Raw genomic sequence first — 20,230 nt, 5'->3', positions numbered from 1 at the left:
TCCACCCCCATGCTTAATGGTTGGCAAGATGATCTTTTCCTGAAATTCTGTGCCCTTTTCTCTCCACACATACCTTTGATCATTGTGACCAAAGAGTTCTATTTTACCCTCATCGGTCCACAGTACTTGTTTCCAAAATGCATCAGGCTTGTTTAGATGTTCTTTTGCATACTTCTGAAGCCGAATTTTATGGTGAGGACGTAGGAGAGGTTCTCTTCTGATGACTCTTCCATAAAGGCTGTCAGCGTGCCTGCTATTAAAGGCCATGAATATTCACCACTCCCATGGGTGTGGGGATTGGGGTGCCCATGCATATCAGGATGGGGATGAGGGCCACGTATAATAGGAAGGAGGGGGCCATATATACCAGGATGGGGGATATTAACAGAATTGGGTGACATTACCCCTATAACAGTGTCAGCAGCAGACCCCCTCCCCCTTAACAGGGCATCATGACCACATTTTTTGTTTCTATTTTCCTCCTCTAAAACTTAGGTGCATCTTACAGTCCGAAAAATACGGTATATATATTTCTTTCCCCTAAAATACAAAGGAAATGTGTCATCTTTAACGTTAGGCCTTTTAGAGATCACTTCATCTTCAACTTCCTTAGGGAGACTGTGGATATATATTGTAGCAGTCAGACATTTATGGCACATCCTATCAATACACCATAAATAAAGTTGGTGGGAGAAAAAAAACTCAAAACGGGGTGCTGTTACACTAGTTCAGCAGATGGCTTTCTCTCCCAACTCCCCCATACATAGGAATGCTCGGCTCCTCATCGAGCAGGAGGTCCCCTACATATCAGATGGTCAGCTAGTCCAGCTGCAATCGGATGATTTGGACGACTTTCATCTAATGTGCACGAGGGCATTAAATCCACACTACAAAAAGTAAACTTTTGGTAAACTGATGCTGGTACCTGGAAAGGCGACTGACTGTTGTAATTCTTTATCTCCTTTTAGTTCCTTTGAACAGAAGGATGCTGATGGGATGGCTTTTACGCATTGTTTGATCAAAAACAGTGTTTACCAAGTACCCTATGTTATTTATATGCACGATTGCTTTTATTTATTTACTTACAGGGTATATTTTCATTTTGTTTCTCTCTTAGAATCATAATACTGTAAGCAGGACTTCCTGGGGCAATGAGATCCTTCCCTGTCCCTCCCTATTCCCCTGTATACCCCTGATGCTGGAGATGCTGGGGTCTCGTACCTTGCTATGCTCCTATATGCACATTTGTCTGTTTCCTCCCCCACCCAAGGAGATATGGGACAGAAGTGTATAGGATAATACAAACCTGACAGACAGGGGAAACAGACAGGGATAAAAGAAAACAATAATACAAACAAACTCACAAAACAACAGAGTGCAAATCAAGTGAACAATATGAGGGACAAACCAAATGGGAAAGAGGATTAGGACAAACACACAATATCAAATCTATGCAGATATCTCCTGAAATAACAACAACCGACTGCTACTAATTCAGAACTCATCTTCATTACCAAACTAGGAAGTTGTAAACTATCACCAACAAATCCATAGTGCAAGAGGTGAGCATATATACCTGAGAGGAGTGGCCAACACAGAATAGCTGAGACAATTCAGGAACGAGAGCTCCAGGAGATAAACAGAAATGATTAACCCTTGCAATAACAGAGCAAGGAAGACCTGTACTGCCAAAAGGAAGGTGAAACAGATCTAATACGTGCAGGGGCTTGTGTAACGTGACGCTGCGATTTTCTGGCCCCTCTGTCTCGATATCCCCGTGACAGTACCCCCTGTCCTAAGAGGGGCCTCCAGACCCTAAGAACCAGGCATATCTGAAAGTGAGGCATGAAAAGACCGGACCAACCTGATTGTATGAACATCAGACGCTGGTACCCTCAGGACCATAACCTTTCCAATGTACTAAATATTGAAGAGACCGGTGTACCGAGCGAGAATCGATAATCTTAGGTATCTGGAATTCCAGATTCCTATTAACAATGACTGGGGAAGGTGGTGCTGATGATGATTCAGAAGAAGCAATATATTTTTTGAGAAGTGATCGGTGAAACACATTATGGATCTTGAAAGTGGGTGGCAAAGCAAAATGCTACTGGACTGAGGACAGCAACTATCTTGTAGGGGTTTATAAACCTGGTGTTACGCTAGCGCTCGGACTGACTGGTGTGAGCGTGATTAGTGATCCCACTGTACCATGAACCGAGGAGTGCCTGGAGGGGCGTAACTAAGTATCAACCCGATCCGACCAAGGTCGCACGGCGGCTTAGTCAACTCCGTGGACCAAGGAGGAACCGAGCAGAGGGACCAGGTGCGACTCCAGGTCAGACCCCGGACACGGCTGTTGACCCACACCGGGGAATACAGGAACAGGCAGGTTGGGCTGGCACACAGACAGATGGGTATTGGCAGGCTCAGCTGGAGTGCAGACAGGAGGATACTGGAAAGCATGGCTGGTATGCAGACGGGGGGGGTACTGGCAAGCACGGCTGGAGTGCAGACAGGGAGGCACTAGCAGGTTGGAGCGCAGGCTGGATAGGGTCCAGTACAGACTGGGATTCAGGAACAGAACCGCAGATGCGGTAGACAAGCAGAGCAGAGAGGACAGCTGGAGAGGTGGGCAAAGCAGAGCAGGGCGAAACCGCCAGAGCGGTGAGCAAGGCAGAGCAGGAGGAACCGCCGGAGCGGTGGACAAGGCAGAGCAGAGAGGAACCGCCGGAGCGATGAGCAAGGCAGAGCAGAGAGGAACCGCCGGAGCAGTGAGCAAGGCAGAGCAGGAAGGAACCGCCAGAGCGGTGAGCAAGGCAGAGCAGAGCGAAACCGCCAGAGCGGTGAACAAGGCAGAGCAGAGAGGAACCGCTGGAGCGGTGAGCAAGGCAGAGCAGGAAGGAACCGCTGAAACCGGTGAGCAAGGCAGAGCAGAGCGAAACCGCCGGAGCGGTGAACAAGGCAGAGCAGAGAGGACAGGGCTCTGTTCACACTGAACAGACTGGAAGGGACAAGCAAAGCCAGATACACACAAGGTACTTGCAATGAAGTAGCGAGTGGACTCCAAACTCACAACAGAAGTACAGAGACAACGAGTAGCAGTTAGGTGCAGGTTCAGAGACTGCAGGAAAAGGGAAGGTACGGACACAGAGACAAACAGGCTAGGAGCGTGTACAGACAGGAACTGACACTGCAACAAGATACAGGAGCGAGTCTGGGTATATGGCCCCCAGTATGGTGGCCAAACAGGCTAGAAGACACCGTTAACAGGTCTGGGAATACAGCCCCCAGAATGGCGGGACAGGCAAAAAACAGAACAAGACCTGGCAACTACAGAGTAGGAGCACACTGAAATTAGTGTTGCTCAGGCACCACCGACAGGGTGGAATGGGTTTAAATATCCTGCAACTCACAGCGATAGGCTGGGGACGCATTAGGAGTGTGCCCACAGCAGCTATAAGAATCAGGAAGTAACCGGGCCGCCGCCCTAAGCAAACAGATCAGAGGCAAATAGACAGCATGAAGAGGAGCAAGACTAGCAGACTGGACTGAAGGTTAAGATTGCGATCTTGCATAGTGGGAGGTGGTGCACTATGCAAGCACGCCGCCAGGTATGTTACACCTGGGTCCCAGTTTCCAAGAAGGAACCTTCAACTTAAGGTTATGAGACCTCTAATATGGGCATACAGGTTATAGAAAAGTAAATCTATACATACCTATATGGCCCACAGTAGAGGTCTGCTTGCAGAGAAATGTGTTTTTATAAAATCGGTTTTCACATGCTTGGAGCCCCGGGGACGGCAAGAAATATCCGCCTATCTGATTAGGAAGCCAAGAAATCCCAGCCTATCAGTTTATTTAGCATATTCTCCCCCTCCCCTGCACGTCACAGGGTCCTGTGACGTGCACTCGATTCCTGCGCATGCGCACATCGACGCTATTATCAGTAGCGTTTTTTTCCTCCCGGCCCAGGTTTTCTCTGAAGTGTTCTAGTGCGCAGGCGCCGGGGAGTCACTGTGACCTCTACTATGAGCCATACAGGTATGTATAGATTTACATTTCTATAACCTGTATGCCCATATTAGAGGTCTCATATCTCCCAGGGGGTGACAGATTCCCTTTGATGTTCTTCGAGGACAACCACACCAAATCACCAACACGCACGTGTAGGCCAACCAAGCATTTCCGATCAGCCATACTGTTATATTTTGACCCCAGCTTCTTCAAATTATTAAGAACATCTTGCCACACTGATGTAACAGATGAAGAAAACCATTCCTCCTCAGGTTCTCCTGAAGAACGATTATTATTGAAGGAGCAGAATTAAGGATGAAACCCATATGCCCTGAAAAACAGGGACTTGCCTGTAGATTTTTGGCAACGGTTATTCACAGAGAACTCAGCTAAAGGTAAATAAGAAACCAATCCTCCTGATTTTCTGACACAAAACACCTAATATATGCCTCAAGATTCTGGTTCACTCGCTCAGTTTGCCCATTAGACTGTGGATGAAAGGCGGAAGAAAATGAAAGATGAATCCCTAAGCGAGCACATAATGCTTTCCAAAATTTAGAAATAAATTGAACCCTAGGTCAGAAACAATATCAGATGGAATCCCATGTAACTTCACTATTTCTTTATTAAAATTGACGCCAAAGTCTTGGCATTTGGTAAAGCAGGTAGCGCATTGAAATGAGCCATCTTGATGAACTTATCCACCACTACCAATATAACAGTATTACCTGCAGATACGGATAGATCAGTGATGAAATATACAGATAAACGAGTCCATGGTCTACAGGGAATCGCCAAAGATTGAAAAGCACCGGACGGACGAGTATGAGGGTTCTTAGAAGAAAGCACACAATTACTGCAGGCAGCTACATAATCCCGAATATCCTGATGCACCACAGACCACCAAAAACGATGAGTAAGATGATCTGTGGTGGCTTTTCTACCAGGATGTCCAACCAGGACTGAATCATTATGTTCACACGAAATTCTAAGATGGAAGTTTACAGGAACAAACAGTTTACCTGAAGGACAGGTAGCACTGGCATCCCCCTGAGCCTCTACGACCTCCTTTTCCAGATCAAAACATATAGAAGTGATATCTACACTTTTCTGTAATATAGCAATCGGCTCGCAATTACTTCCTCCTCCCAGAAAACAACGAGACAATGCAACCGCTTTAATATTCTTATCCCCCTGCCTATAAGTCACAAAAAAGTTGAATCTGGTGAAGAACAACGACCATCTTGCCTGTTTAGGTGTCAGATGTTTAGGAGATTATCGTGACCGGATGTATTGACCCCTCAAAAAAAATGACACCATTCGTCAAAGGCCAACTGTATTGCCAAGAGTTCTCTACTCCCAATGTCACAGTACTTCTCGGTAGATGGCAATTTCTTGGAGAAGTATGCACACGGATGACATTTACTTGGAGATGAACCCTGCGACAATACAGCCCCACCCCTACCTCTGATGCGTCAACCTCCACAATGAGCGGATGAGTGACGTCAGGCTGAATAAGGACCAGAGCAGAAGTAAAACATCTCTTCAAAGTATCAACTACTTCAAAGGCCAGAGTGGACCATTTAGAAAAGTCCGTCCCTTTCCTGGTCATATCCGTAAGTGGTTTGGCCACTACCGAAAAGTTCTTGATGAACTTACGATAATAATTAGCAGAACCCAAAAACCTTTTAAGTTTTCCGGATGATCCCAATCCAATACCGCCCAGACTTTCGCCGGATCCATGCGAAAACCGGTGGACGATAATAGATTCCCCAGAAAAGGGATCTCCTGAACCGAAAACATACATTTCTCTGATTTGACATACAAATCCAGATAGACTAGCTTAGCCAGACTTTCTGTGATATAGTCCTTCATGGCCTGTCTCTCCGGACTTGAAACATTATACAACCTGCCGTTAGACAACTTGGCCCCAGAAATCAAATTAATGGAGCAATCATATGGTCGATGAGGTGGAAGTTCTTCATACCCCTCTTCAGAAAACACATCCTCAAAGTCAGACAGGTATTCCTGCAGAGACAGTAGCAACCCTGGCGACAGAGGTGCACATGCTGCGCTCTTGACAGTAATCACTCCATCTTACTACCTCCTGAGCCTGCCACTCCACCACAGGATTGTGCAATGTCAGCCAAGGTAGTCCCAGAACCACCAGGCAGGACAAACCCTTTAACACATAACAATCGATTGTTTCCGAGTGCATGGCCCTATCTGCAGACATATAGCTCGAACGACCTGAGTAAAATACCCTTGTATTAAGGGTGCAGAATAGATAGCTATTACAGGTATAGGTCTAGACAATTTATGAGGACTGAGACCCTGGTCCTGGACAAACCAAGGGTCAACCAGATTAAACCCCTGCCCCACTGTTCAAAAAGGCTGAAATAACCACCTTACTTTCACCTAAATTGATCTCTGCCCATAAAAAGAATTGTGACCTGCCCACAGAGGAAATATGTACACCCGAGTTGGTACTCTCCCTGCCATCCGGGGTTCTTAGCTTTTTGATGGGTTGTTTGCAACTATGTGATGGAGAGGTGCCCACAAAATGCCCCTTCTTGCCCCAAATAAAAAATACACTCCCTCTTTTGCGCCGGACTGCAGGTACAACGGGTCGTCCCATTCAACTGCATAGGTTCCTTGGTAGTTTCAGCCCTAGATTCCATTGATACATGAAGACTGAGGTGTTTCTTTTTTCTTTTTGCTTCCCTCGTAGACAGCGGTCTACTCGGATTGCTAGAGACATGGCAGCCTCCAGGGAGACAGGAGTGTCATATAGAACAAAGGCATCTTTCACCTTGTCTAGCTAGAGAGCACCAGACAAAACTGGCTATGGAGTGCGAGATCATTCCACCTAGCATTCGTAGACCACTTATGGAACTCGCAGAAATACTCCTCCGCTGAAGCCAGATTAATTTAAACTCAACCAGAGAGACAAGGTCGGGATCATCATAAATTAGACCCAGAAATTTAAACAATTCTTCGACCATCTGAAGCGACTGGGAATCACGGTGAGAGAAAATGCTCAGGCTGTGGGGTCACCCTGGAGAAAAGTGATTACAATCCCCACCCGCTGTTCCTCGTTACCTGATGAATAGGGACGTAGCCTAAAATACAGTTTGCAGGACTCCCTAAAAACCACAAACTTATCTCTACTCCCAGTGAACCTGTCCGGCAAGGCTATCTTGGGTTCCAACAGGGGTTGCCCGGAGACAAACCTGGAGTTGATGGACGCTGCAAACAACTGTGCGCACGTCTGCCACCTCTAGATTAAGTATTTGTAACTGCCCAGCCAGAGCAGTCATAGGATCAATAGTTGATCCAAAAAGGTATTGTCTGGTGATAATGTTATGATACTGTATCGTGATTTCCCGAGCCAATGGTTCTTTCCCTGGAGAACCCTAGATTATCCTTGTTCCACCAATCACCCCCTGAGGGTGAAGATGCTGGGGTCTCCTATATGCACACTGGCCTGTTTCCTCACCCACCCAAGGAGGTATGGGATAGAAGTGTATAGGATAACACAAACCTGACAGACAGGGAAAACAGACAAGGATAATAGAAAACTACATTCATACAAACACACTCACAAAACAACCAAGTGGAAATCAAGGGAACAGTAGGAGGGACAAAACAAATGGGAGAGGATTAGGACAAACACACAATACCAAATCCACGCATATATCTCCTGAATCATAGAATCATAGAATGGTAGAGTTGGAGGGGACCTCCTGGGTCATCTGGTCCAACCCCCTGCTCAAAGCAGGATTCACTAGATCATCTCAGACAGATGTCTGTCCAGCCTCTGTTTACAACTGTTTACAACCCTGAAACAACACCAACCGACTGCTACTAATTCAGACGACTCCTTCATCACCAAACCAGGAAGTTGTAAAGTAATTCCCTAGTGCAATAGGTGAGTATATACAGTGGGTACGGAAAGTATTCAGACCCCTTTAAATTTTTCACTCTTTCATTGCAGCCATTTGGTAAATTCAAAAAAGTTCATTTTTTTCTCATTAAAGTACACTCTGCACCCCATCTTGACTGATAAAAAACAGAAATGTAGAATTTTTTGCAAATTTATTAAAAAAGAAAAACTGAAATATCACATGGTCTTAAGTATTCAGACCCTTTGCTCAGACACTCATATTTAAGTTACATGCTGTCCATTTCCTTCTGATCCTCCTTGAGATGGTTCTTCTCCTTCATTGGAGTCCAGCTGTGTTTAATTAAACAGATAGGACTTGATTTGGAAAGACACACACCTGTCTATATAAGACCTCACAGCTCACAGTGCATGTCAGACCAAATGAGAATCATGAGCTCAAAGGAACTGCCCAAGGAGCTCAGAGACAGAATTGTGGCAAGGCACAGATCTGGCCAATGTTATAAAATAATTTCTGCATTACTCAAGGTTCCTAAGAGCACAGTGGCCTGCATAATCCTTAAATGGAAGAAGTTTGTGACCACCAGAAGTCTTCCTAGACCTGGCCATCCAGCCAAACTGAGCAATCGTGGCAGAAGAGCCTTGGTGAGAGAGGTAAAGAAGAACCCCAAGATCACTGTGGCTGAGCTCCAGAGATGCAGTAGGGAGATGGGAGGAAGTTCCACAAAGTCAACTATCACTGCAGCCCTCCACCAGTCGGGCCTTTGTGGCAGAGTGGCCCAACTGAAGCCTCTCCTCAGTGCAAGACATATGAAAGCCCACATAGAGTTTGCTCAAAAACACATGAAGGACTCCCAAACTATGAGAAATAAGATTCTCTGGTCTGATGAGACGAAGATAGAACTTTTTGGTGATAATTCTAAGGTATGTGTGGAGAAAACCAGGCACTGCTCATCACCTGCCCAATACAATCCCAACAATGAAACATGGTGGTGGCAGCATCATGCTATGGGGGTGTTTTTTAGCTGCAGGGACAGGACTACTAGTTGCAATTGAAGGAAACATGAATGCGTCCAAGTACAGAGATATCCTGGATGAAAACCTCTTTCAGAACGCTCTGGACCTCAGACTTGGCCGAAGGTTCACCTTCCAACAAGACAATGACCCTAAGCACACAGCTAAAATAACAAAGGAGTGGCTTCAGAACAACTCTGTGACCATTCTTGACTGGCCCAGCCAGAGCCCTGACTTAAACCCAATTGAGCATCTCTGGAGAGACCTGCAATTGGCTGTCCACCAACGTTCACCATCCAACCTGACGGAACTGGAGAGGATCTGCAAGGAAGAAGGGCAGAGGATCCCCAAATCCAGGTGTGAAAAACTTGTTGCATCATTCCCAAGAAGACTCATGGCTGTACTAGCTCAAAAGGGGGCTTCTACTCAATACTGAGCAAAGGGTCTGAATACTTATGACCATGTGATATTTTATTTTTTAATAAATTTGCAAAAATGTCTACATTTCTGTATTTTTCAGTCAAGATGGGGTGCAGAGTGTACTTTAATGAGAAAAAAAATTAACTTTTTAGAATTTACCAAATGGCTGCAATGAAAAAAAGAGTGAAAATTTTAAAGGGGTCTGAATACTTTCCACGTACCCACTGTATACCTGAGAGGAGTGACCAACACAGAATAGCTGAGACAATCCAGGAAAGAGAGCTCCAGCAGATAGATAGAACTGATTAACCCTAGCAATAACAGAGCAAGGAAGACCTATACTGCTAAAGGAAGGTGAAGCAGATCTTATACGTGCAGGGGTTTGTGTAACCAGAAGCCGCAATCTTCTGGCCCTTCTCTGTAACAGTATTCCTGTGACACTTAGGTTTTGTCTGTTTAATGACGAGTGTGAACATGCTTCTATTTTGCATGTAAACCAACTTACAACACAGGGCTAGAATGAATTATTGCTGTGTTTCCAACCCTTGTTTGGAGTTTTTTTTTTTTGCCCTGTCTTTTTTTATACTTTATTTTTAGAATTGTAAGTAATAAAAGTTGTATAATTTTAATATACTCTTGTTGGAGTCTCTTCTTCTCTGGCGGTGGTATGCCGCAACAGATCATGTTGTGTTCAACTTACAATAATGTCTGTAAAGCGCTGTGGAATTATTGGCGCTATATAAATAAATAAATAAATAAAAAAACATACTCAAGTTCAATTTTTTCAGTTAAGTTTATAGTTTTTGCACTTAGTGCAGGTAAGGGTGAGGCCTCCCTTTCTTTGAGCTGGACATTACGCTTATATAGATTCCCATTTGCTGGGTGTCCACATTCGGGACAAGGTCCTGCTCAGCCCTTAATTGACACATGATGAGATTTTAATACTAGAGGTTAGGACCATCCCAGTTTGGGTACACCTGGACGTTGGTGGGATGGCTTTTATGCATTTTTTTTTTTTATCAAAAACAGTGTTAGCTAAGTCTCCTGTGTTATTTATATGCACTATTGCTTATATTTATTTACTTACAGCAGGGTATATGTTCATTTTGTTACTGTCTTAGGTTTTGTCCCCCATACATAGGAAAGTTCAGCTCATGTCTTTAAAGGGGAAAAAAAGAGAAAGCCACTTCAAAACACCTCCAGCAACCACTTATATCCGCTTTTAAAAATAAGCAAATCAGCAGTTGAAATCCCTCTTCCCTGATCCTTCCCGCCCCCCTCATCATCATCACCTAGAAGGAGGCCCATTACACATCAGATGGTCAGCCAGTCCAGCTACAATCAGATGGTTCATCTAATGTGAACAAGGGCATTAAATCCACACTACAAAAAGTAAACTTTTGGTAAACGGATGCTGGTACCTGGAAAGGCGACTGACTGTTGTAATTCTTTATCTCCTTGTTAGCTCCTCTGAACAGAAGGACACGAGCACAGCTGTCCTGTGTAAAGAGAACCAGAAAACCTTATCAGAAAAAAAATCACAAATTTACAAAATCACTCATCATTTACTGAAATGTTCTCACACATAAAGGAGGATTTCACAATGCAGCCTAATATTAGAAGCGGTTATTTAAAGGGGGTCTGCGATATGGACATTTCCTGCTTCGATTTTGCAGCGGAGGAGGGAGTAGCTTTCACTTAGAAGAGATCTTCTTGGCTCGGCCATCATTGGACTAATACTATTTGCTACCATCATCTCTCTGAAAAAAAAAACAACCCTCTCAGCTGTTTATTTCTTTATTCTGATTTTATAACTGCTCAGCACTGAGGGGACTACGTCAGTCTCTGGGCTTACAAATTTACACCTTTAATTAAACTGCATGTGCCTTTAATTGGAACAAATCCTCTTATAGCAGTAAAACGTGTCCACTGAGTATAGACACAGCACCACCTATGACGCATCCTGACTAAGAAGGTGTCCGGAAATGGAGGCCTGTATAACTGATCTGTGTAGGAGTATCTGCTGCCACAAGGAAACATCAAATACTCATCTTTATATACCTGATCTACTATCACTCGGCGGCGGGACCCTGGTGAGAAGGCTAATAATCTCTCCGAGATCGGACCCCCAACAATGAAAGGTGACAGCATATACCAAGCATGGCCGAGGGAACACTAGGTTTTAGCTGCCATATTATTCTGCAGATTGTCAATCAATCTAAGCTGATTTTGTCAAAATTTTGCTTTTTTGAAAGATGTCACATTTTAATTATCAATACATAAATTGTAATAATAGCTTCCTTCGTCAGGTTACTGGGATATGATGCTTTCTGTGCTGCAAACTGGTCGTACAGAAAAGAAGTTGCAGGTTTCCTACAATCTACCCTGTAGGGAATACTCTAGGGGTGGATATTGGAGGCAAAATTAACTCAATGCCGTTAATGATTAGACACAGTATAGTCTCTGGTGTGTGTGTGCTAGTTACCTGATTGTACAGAGCGCAGATGTGAAGTGCGGTGTTTCCGGACGCGTTTTGGGCCCCCATGTTTGCTCCATAGAACAGTAGGTGCTCCAGATGCTGGTAATGGCCGTATCGACATGCCTGTAGACCACAGAGAACTTTAGTAACCTAGTACAACTTCACAACGAGAATACAACTTCCATTAACTAATTACACCATTCATATAGTAAATGAACACAACCAATATATTCTTATTACTTCTTCACAGTCCGGACACTTTCCATATCCTTCTTCTTACACGGCAGAGTCCCACTTTGCTCCTCTCTTCGCTTTCAATTTTCCGTTCTCACCTTCCAAGGATGATAGCTTTTTTTACTTTTCAGTGCAAAGAGTTGGATCAGGGCTTGTTTTTTTACGTTTTTTTTGTTTTGGTATGAGCTTTAGTTTTTCATTTTGAGGTCTTTACAACTTTATGATCATTTTTTGTTTCACATTTTGGGGAAGCAAAGTGACCAAAAAAAACCAGCATTTTTGCCATTTCAATTTTTTTTTTCCTGCCATTTCGGTGTTCCCCATATGAGATAAATATGATATTTCATTAGTTTGGACAGATAGGCATGTTGAAATATCAAATCTGTTAATATTTTTTTTTCCATATTATTTATGGTGTCAGGAAATGGTTTGTGCGGAGGGGGTGATATGAACTACTATGAATATTTGTTATTGTTTTTTACATTCTTATCGGCCCCCCTAAAGGACTTACATTGCAGTACTGTAATGGTGTGTGATTAAATTTACAGATTTCCTATAATGCCCAGCCACAATCTACATAAGTCTACAAATATGGCGAATAAATGGGCCTTCAGTAGGCCCCTGGCGGCCGTGCAACGTCTCCGACATCCCACAATTTGGAAGGGGCACATTCCCCAACGTCTTGAATGCTGATGTCGGGATTGACGGCGGCATCTGAGAGGTTAAACTGACGAGACCCGCAACCCACTCCATACATGCTGTATGTACATTCACCGTACATGTTGCCTACGGATATCTCAGCCGAACAAACCTCGACATTTGTTCGCTAGGTGCTGATGCCAGCCTCGGGATTAAAGGTCTACGACTCCAACTGAGGACAAATACTACGTACTAAGTAGCACACTGCTGCATAACAGCCCCCTTGTAGGCCATCAGATAATGGTACACTATGGATATTTCTGCAGAGCCTTGCTGCACATTGCTGTTATGGTGCTTGGCAATGGTCAGGCTTGTGAGCATTTCTAGAGTTTGCGTTGCTGTGAGGTCTCTGTACCAGCAGAGGCTGCCAGAGACCCGGTGTAAAGAAAATGACGGAGCGGGTCGGGCTCCTAATTCATCATTTACAAGGAGAAAGTCTGTGTGATCGCTGTCTCTATCACAAGCTCAGCGTGGTAAGACAAGTCACACAGCAGCATGAATGTTTTATGTAGAAGCTGAATGGTACAGATGGCATGAAATAACCAACCGCGGGTGCCCAATGCACTGAACAGCACGGACGGAGCACTCCTCATTCATATACTAATACAAAAAAGCTAAGCCTGCTGCCAGCCGTCTATACTCAGCTGACCCTGATGCACAATGTAGTCAGATCCAACTGTACGGTAAACAGCAAGTCTTTCGGGGTGTTCCCGATAAAAGAGAGGTCTTGTGCAGTGATTTTGGTATAACATGGGTCTCATGGGGTTTTCCCGGTATATAGCAAATCTTGTAGAGTGTTCCTAATATACTGCGGGTCTTGTGGTGTGTTCCCAATATATGGAAATTTTTTCACGATATATAGAGTTTTGTGTCATGTTCTCGGTATACTGCAGGTCTTGTTGTGTGTTCCCAGTATATGTAAGGTCTTGAAGCATACTCCCCATACACGGCGGTCCTTGTGGGGTGTTCCTTGTATACGGTGAGTCTTGTGGGGAGTTCCTTGTATATGGTAAGTCTTGTGGGGTGTCCTCAGTATAAAGCAGGTCTTGTGGAGGATTCCCGTTATATGACAGGTCTTGTGAGGTCTTCCTGGTATATGAGAAGACTTGTGGAGTGTTCCTTGTATATGGTAAGTCTTCTGGGTTTTCCCAGTATAGGGCAGGACTTGCAGGATGTTCCCAGTATACAATAGGTCTTGTGGAGTGCTCCACGTACACGGAAGGTCTTGTGGGGTTTTGCTGGTATATAAAAGGTCTTGTAGTATGTCCCGTACACAGCAGGTCTTATGGGGTGTTCCTTGTACATGGCGGGTCTTGTGGAGTTTCGCTGTATATGGCAGGTCTTGTGGGTTGCTGGGATATTCCAGCTATATGGCAGTCTTGCAGGGTTTTCTGGGCATGCGGCCAGTCTTATGGTGTGTTCACAGTATACGGCGGGTTGTGTGAGGTGTTCACTGCATAGGGCAGGTCTTGTAGGGTGCTGGTGATGTAAGGCGGTCTTGTGGAAGGGGGAAAATGGGTGCTCTACATCTAGCAGTACATGTGGGGTGGTAAACTGGTAATACTACAGAAGAGATACTGTAGAGCAAAGTTCTGAAAAGTTTCTGCTGAAATGATCGAGAGGTGTCTGATCACATAGAGCATCACAGCTGTGATAGAACAATATCAGGACACGCAGAGCATTGCAGCTATGATAAAAAGGTGTCAGGACATGCAGAGCATCGCAGATACGCTAATGCTGCCACTTTCACTCTCTCTCTTTTTTACTCCAGTTCTGAAAACGTGCCAGCATGTAAAATGGCACTTGGCATATTTGTAACTGTGGCTATATTGAGCACTATTAGTTTCACATGGAGTATCTGTGTTAATGGACGTGGATAGCGAAAGCAGGCGGAGGGAGGACTTGGCAGGACATGGAGAGAAAATGCTCCCATTAGCAGTGGATTCCTTGTATGCCGGGTCCGGGGCTGAGACGCCTTTCTGTTTAATTAGGATTAAATGATGTTGTTATAGCGCACGACAAATTACCGCCATATTCCTTACAGTGACCCAGCACGCTCGCCGGAGCGTCAGTAATGGGCTATATAATATGTAATCTTCTCTGTGCTGTCTGAGCATAAATCCTGGTTGCAACTATGAGCCGCAATCGGGAGGAATCGATGAATAGATGAGTGTCCATAACACTGGCACATTTACAGCCTCTTCATCCGTAGTAATGTCATGTTTATACACAGCAGAGGATATGAGCCGATGATGCTCTTTACTGGTGAGACTCGTACATCAGCCATAGAGGAGTCCATGCATGGAGATTAATGACTTGTAATATACAGTAACACATATAGAAGAGGATAATAAAAGATGCATGTAGTACAGCACACAATGCATATTTGACAAGGGAAACAGTCACATCCTCCATAGGAATCTGAATCAGAGACGGAAGCTTATTAATTCTATCATGCTGCGGACAATTGTCTTTTGTTTTTTGCACTTTTGTTTTTCCTTTTCTTCTTCCAAGAGACATAACTTTCTTTTATCAACATAGTCATATGGGGGCATGTTTTTTGCTTTCCGAGCTGTAGTTTTTATTAGCACTATTTTGGTGTACATACAATGTTTTGATCACATTTTATAGCGTTTTTTTGGGGGAGAGGTGCATTGACCAAAGGCATTTCTGACATTTAGGGTTTTGTTTTGTTTTTTTGTTCACGTCCCATTTCACGCTGCACAAGCACGGTTCTCTCTAATCATTTCTATGTAACTTCCTAATACTGACGAGCATACTTGTATAGGCTCCTCTCAGGACTCCCATAGAAATAAATTGAGAGAGTGAATGTAGAGAAGGAAATAACCCTTCTTTAAGGTATTAATAATACTTGGCAGAGTCTTGAACGGTAACTTGCAGAATATTACGTGGATATTTATAAAGAGGACAGACAACAGTATGAGGTCGCTCACCTGGTGGATCTCCTGCCAGCCGTTCTCATCTTTGCATCCCACTGTGGCATGCTCGTGCAGTAACAGTTCACAGCAGTAGGGGTCTCCACCCACCATTGCGGTGTGGTACAGAGGGGTCAGTCCTCGGCTGTCCTTGTAGTCGGCAGATGCTCCCAACTCCAACAGAGTCTGCAAGTGATGGGATACAATGAAAAGTGAATTCCTCATCCTCATCATTAGTGACCAAGTACAGATAATGCAATGTCTCCAGTGGACGCGGGTTACAGGTAATAATGGGGACCAATCCCGTGTTTTGTATGTCATTATATAATCACAATCTAATGGAGACCATACACCTCTCATTTGACAAGGACTCTCTTGACTCCGTTATACACATGCAGATTCGGTTCGGCTTAGCATGCATTTGTTTTGAATGAGGAGAGGAGAGTAGTCGCTGCCAGACACCTCTGGTGAGGAAGGGAGCAAAATAAATCCCCATGGCCGTCCCTTTTGATCTAATGGAGAAGTCAGGTAGCAGCTTTCTCCTTTCTCTGCATGGACAACACATGATCGTACGACCAAGTTTTGCTCAATGGTCAGTTCATCGGAGGCACATTTATATAGGCCAACAGTCGGAAATAACAGCTCGTTTATGGATTATTAAGTTTGCATGTGGATTTTTGGAGCAATTTCTGTTCCAAAATCCCCATGAAAAAAACACTTCAAATACTCTTTAAATAATCTTCCTACTGATGTCTATGGAAAACCCCGACTATAGAGCACAAGAGAAAAAGAAGTAATATGTCATTGCTGAAGTAATTTCTGCTTGAAAAATAAATTTGACCTCTGAATCAATAGGAGCAGAAAAACTGTACAAAGTATGAAAAAAACAGGTAAAAAAATAAAAATAAAAACAGAAAATTCAGCCAGAAAATCCCAGTTAAAGTGTATGGCCAGTGTCAGAATTGGTCCATACAGATTAAAAAATAAATTATAAATTACACCAGCATAACAAATAGCACTTAACCACTTCGCACCAGAGCCTGTTTTCGCCTTCGTGACCGGGCCAATTTTTTCAATTCTGACCACTGTCACTTTATGAGGTAATTACTCTGGAATGCTTCAACGGATCCCCCTGATTCTGAGACTGTTTTTTCGTGACATATTGTACTTCATGATTGTGGTAAAATTTCTTCGATATCACTTGCGTTTATTTGTGAAAAAATCTGAAATTTGGCGAAAACGTTGAAAATTGAGCAATTTTCAAATTTTGAATTTTTATGCCCTTAAATCAGAGAGATATGTCACACAAAATAGTTAATAAATAACATTTCCCACATGTCTACTTTACATCAGCACAATTTTGGAACCAAAATTTTTTTTTTGTTAGGAAGCTATAAGGGTTAAAAATTGACCAGCGATTTCTCATTTTTCCAACAAAATTTACAAAAACATTTTTTTAGGGACCACATCTTATTTGAAGTGACTTTGAGGGGCCTTTATGACAGAAAATACCCAAAAGTGACACCATTCTAAAAACTGCACCCCTCAAGGTGCTCAAAACCACATTCAAGAAGTTTATTAACCCTTCAGGTGTTTCACAGGAATTTTTGGAATGTGGAAGAAAACAATGAACATTTAACTTTTTTTCACAAAAATGTTACTTTAGACCCAATTTTTTTATTTTCACAAGGGTAACAGGAAAAAATGGAATACACAATTTGTAGTGCAATTTCTCATTAGCGCGCTGATACCCCATATGTGAGGGAAAACCACTGTTTGGGCGCACTGCAGGGTTCGGAAGGGAAGGAGCACCATTAGACTTTTTGAATGTAAAATTTGTTTGAATAATTAGCAGACGCCATGTTGCGTTTGGAGAGCTCCTGATGTGCCTAAACAGTGGAAACCCCCCACAAGTGACACCATTTTGGAAACTAGACCCCTTAGGGAACTTATCTAGATGTGTGGTGAGCACCTTGCACCCCCAGGTGCTTCACAGAAGTTTATAATATTGAGCTGTAAAAATAAAATTTTCACATTTTTCCCACAAAAACGTTTTTCATCCCTTAATTTTGCATTATCATAAGGATAACAGGAGAAATTGCACCATGAAATTTGTTGTACAGTTTCTCCTGAACACGCCGATACCCCATATGTGGGGGAAAACCACTGTTTGGGCGCACTGCAGGGTTCGGAAGGGAAGGAGCGCCATTTGACTTTTTGAATGTAAAATTTGCTTGAATAATTAGCGGACGCCATGTTGCGTTTGGAGAGCCCCTGATGTGCCTAAACAGTGGAAATCCCCCACAAATGACACCATTTTGGAAACTAGACCCCTTAGGGAACTTATCTAGATGTGTGGTGAGCACCTTGCACCCCATGTGCTTCAGAGAAGTTTATAATATTGAGCCGTAAAAATAAATTTTTCACATTTTTCCCACAAAAATGTTTTTCATCCCCTAATTTTGCATTATCATAAGGGTAACAGGAGAAATTGCAACATGAAATTTGTTGTGCAATTTCTCCTGAGTACGCCGATACCACATACGTGGGGGAAAACCACTGCTTTGGTGTACGGCAGGGTTCGGAAGAGAAAGGAGCGCTATGTTGGCTGGGATAGGTTGCAGACACCATGTCACATTTGAAGAGTCGCTGACATGCCGAAACAGCAGAAACCCCCACAAGTGACTCAATTTTGTAAACTACACCTCTCAAGGAATTCATCTAGGGAAGTAGTGAGTATTTTTTAATTTTTAAATTTATACCATTGGGAAGTGAAGAAAACATAATTGTATTTTTACCACAAAAAATGTTTTACCCTCAGATTTTACATTTTCACACAGGGCAATGGGTAAAAATGGTGCCGAAATGTGTCACACAATATCTTCTAAAAGTGGCAATACCCCATATGTGGCTGTATCGTACCGCTCAGCCATACGGCGAGATCTGGGTGGGACGGAGTGCTATTTGACAATTGGAGAACAAATTATTGTAGATTAGGCATTTGGATTTGGGAGCACAAAATTTTCTGAATTTCTTTTGGGGGGCAAGGGCCATTTCGCTTTTCCAGAGCCTTTCTGCTACCAGTAACTTGGAAGTCCCTTATATTTTTAACAGATGACGGACCTGAGAGGGGACTAGCTTTTTTTGAGGACTGAGTTGAAGCTTTTATTGGGAACATTTTACGTAACATTTATCCTGCACTCTAGGCTGAGCACTTACATCGGGGTTTCCATCTAAATTTCCAAGTGATGTAATTCAGATGAAACCCCTGCGGGATCCATTCACTGTAATGAGGCAGCAGAGTTACTCTGGACTCCGTCTGGCCTCTGTTTAGCGGTGTCCTTTTATTCAGAAGTGCACAAAATTGTGGCCAACCGCACTTTTATGCACGCCTAAAACAAATGACACCGTGGGATCACAGGCCAGACGGCATCCACAGTGGCCTATATCTGCCTCATTACAGGGAATCTTCCCTCATGGGTTCCGTCTGAATCACGTATTTCAGAGATTTACACGGAAACTCTGGTGTAAGTGCTCAGCGCAGAGCACAGGATAAATGTGGGCAGAGCCTTACTGCGATCTTTGAGAGACATAATAAACAAATCAGTAGCAGGTGAAGAATTGGTTTTATTTACCTCGTGCGGTATAAGTGATGAGATAACTTTATTCTTCGGGTCGGTGCGATTACAGAGATACCAGATTTATATCGGGTTTTTTTGACTGACAGCTGTCACACACTAAGAGATACTTTTTTTGCAAAATCTAGTTTTTGCATTGCCATATTTTGAGAGCTATAATTTTTCCATATTTCAGCCGACAGAGTCATGTGATGGCTTGTTTTTTGCGGGACGAGTTGACATTTTTATTGGTACCATTTTTGAGTACGAGACATTTTTTGATCGCTTTCTATTCCATTTTTTGGGAGGTAAAATTAACAAAAACCAGCAATTCAGGAACTGTTTTTTGAGTTTTTCTTCTATGCCGTTCTGCGTGTGGTAAAAGTGATAAGGCAGCATTATTCTTCGGGTCAGTACGTTTACAGCGATACTACATTTACTGTATATTTTTTTATGTTTTGGCGCTTTTACACAATAAAACAATTTTATAGAAAAAATATTTTTTTTGCATTGCTTTATTCTGAGAGCTATAACTTTTTTATTTTTTGGCTGATGGATCTGTATGGCGGCTTTTTTTTTTGCGGAACAAGATGACGTTTTCAGCGGTACCATTTTTATTTCCATTTTGCTTTTTGATCGCATTTTTTTCCACTTTTTGTTTGGCGATATGATGAAAAAGCATAGTTTTTTGCTCTGTTTTTTATTTATTTTTATTACGGTGTGCACAGAAGGAGTTAATTAGTGTGACAGTTTTATAGATCGGGTTGTTTCGGACGCGGCGATACCAAATATGTGTACTCTTTTTGTTTTTGCATAAATATACGGATTTATTGGTTTAATATTTTATTTATTTATTTTTATTTATTTTGTGATATTTTTTTTAACAGTTTGAAAACATTTTTTAGACTTT

At 43.1% G+C, this 20,230-nt stretch overlaps 1 protein-coding gene across 10 annotated transcripts in view; it reads right to left on the bottom strand.

Moving 5' to 3' along the window:
• The window catches only part of SHANK2 (SH3 and multiple ankyrin repeat domains 2), a 693,215-nt gene that overhangs the window by 399,163 nt on the left and 273,822 nt on the right, over window positions 1–20,230 (bottom strand). For 9 of the 10 annotated variants that reach the window (XM_073658796.1, XM_073658795.1, XM_073658798.1 and 6 more), the window contains exons 7-9: window positions 15,722–15,889; window positions 11,841–11,957; window positions 10,777–10,854 (exon numbers count right to left, since the gene is read on the bottom strand). In XM_073658796.1, the coding sequence (XP_073514897.1) occupies window positions 10,777–10,854; window positions 11,841–11,957; window positions 15,722–15,889 (363 nt within the window). Of the gene's footprint in view, window positions 1–925; window positions 974–10,776; window positions 10,855–11,840; window positions 11,958–15,721; window positions 15,890–20,230 lie in introns of those variants that run through there. The other variant, XM_073658805.1, reaches the window with a different exon arrangement.

Source organism: Phyllobates terribilis, unplaced genomic scaffold (genome assembly GCF_046119375.1).
Source record: "Phyllobates terribilis strain yellow unplaced genomic scaffold, ASM4611937v1 Scaffold_13__5_contigs__length_258822181, whole genome shotgun sequence".
Lineage (NCBI taxonomy): Eukaryota > Metazoa > Chordata > Amphibia > Anura > Dendrobatidae > Phyllobates > Phyllobates terribilis.
Note: the sequence above shows the minus strand (reverse complement) of the source record. Positions and strands in the feature narration are given on the sequence as shown.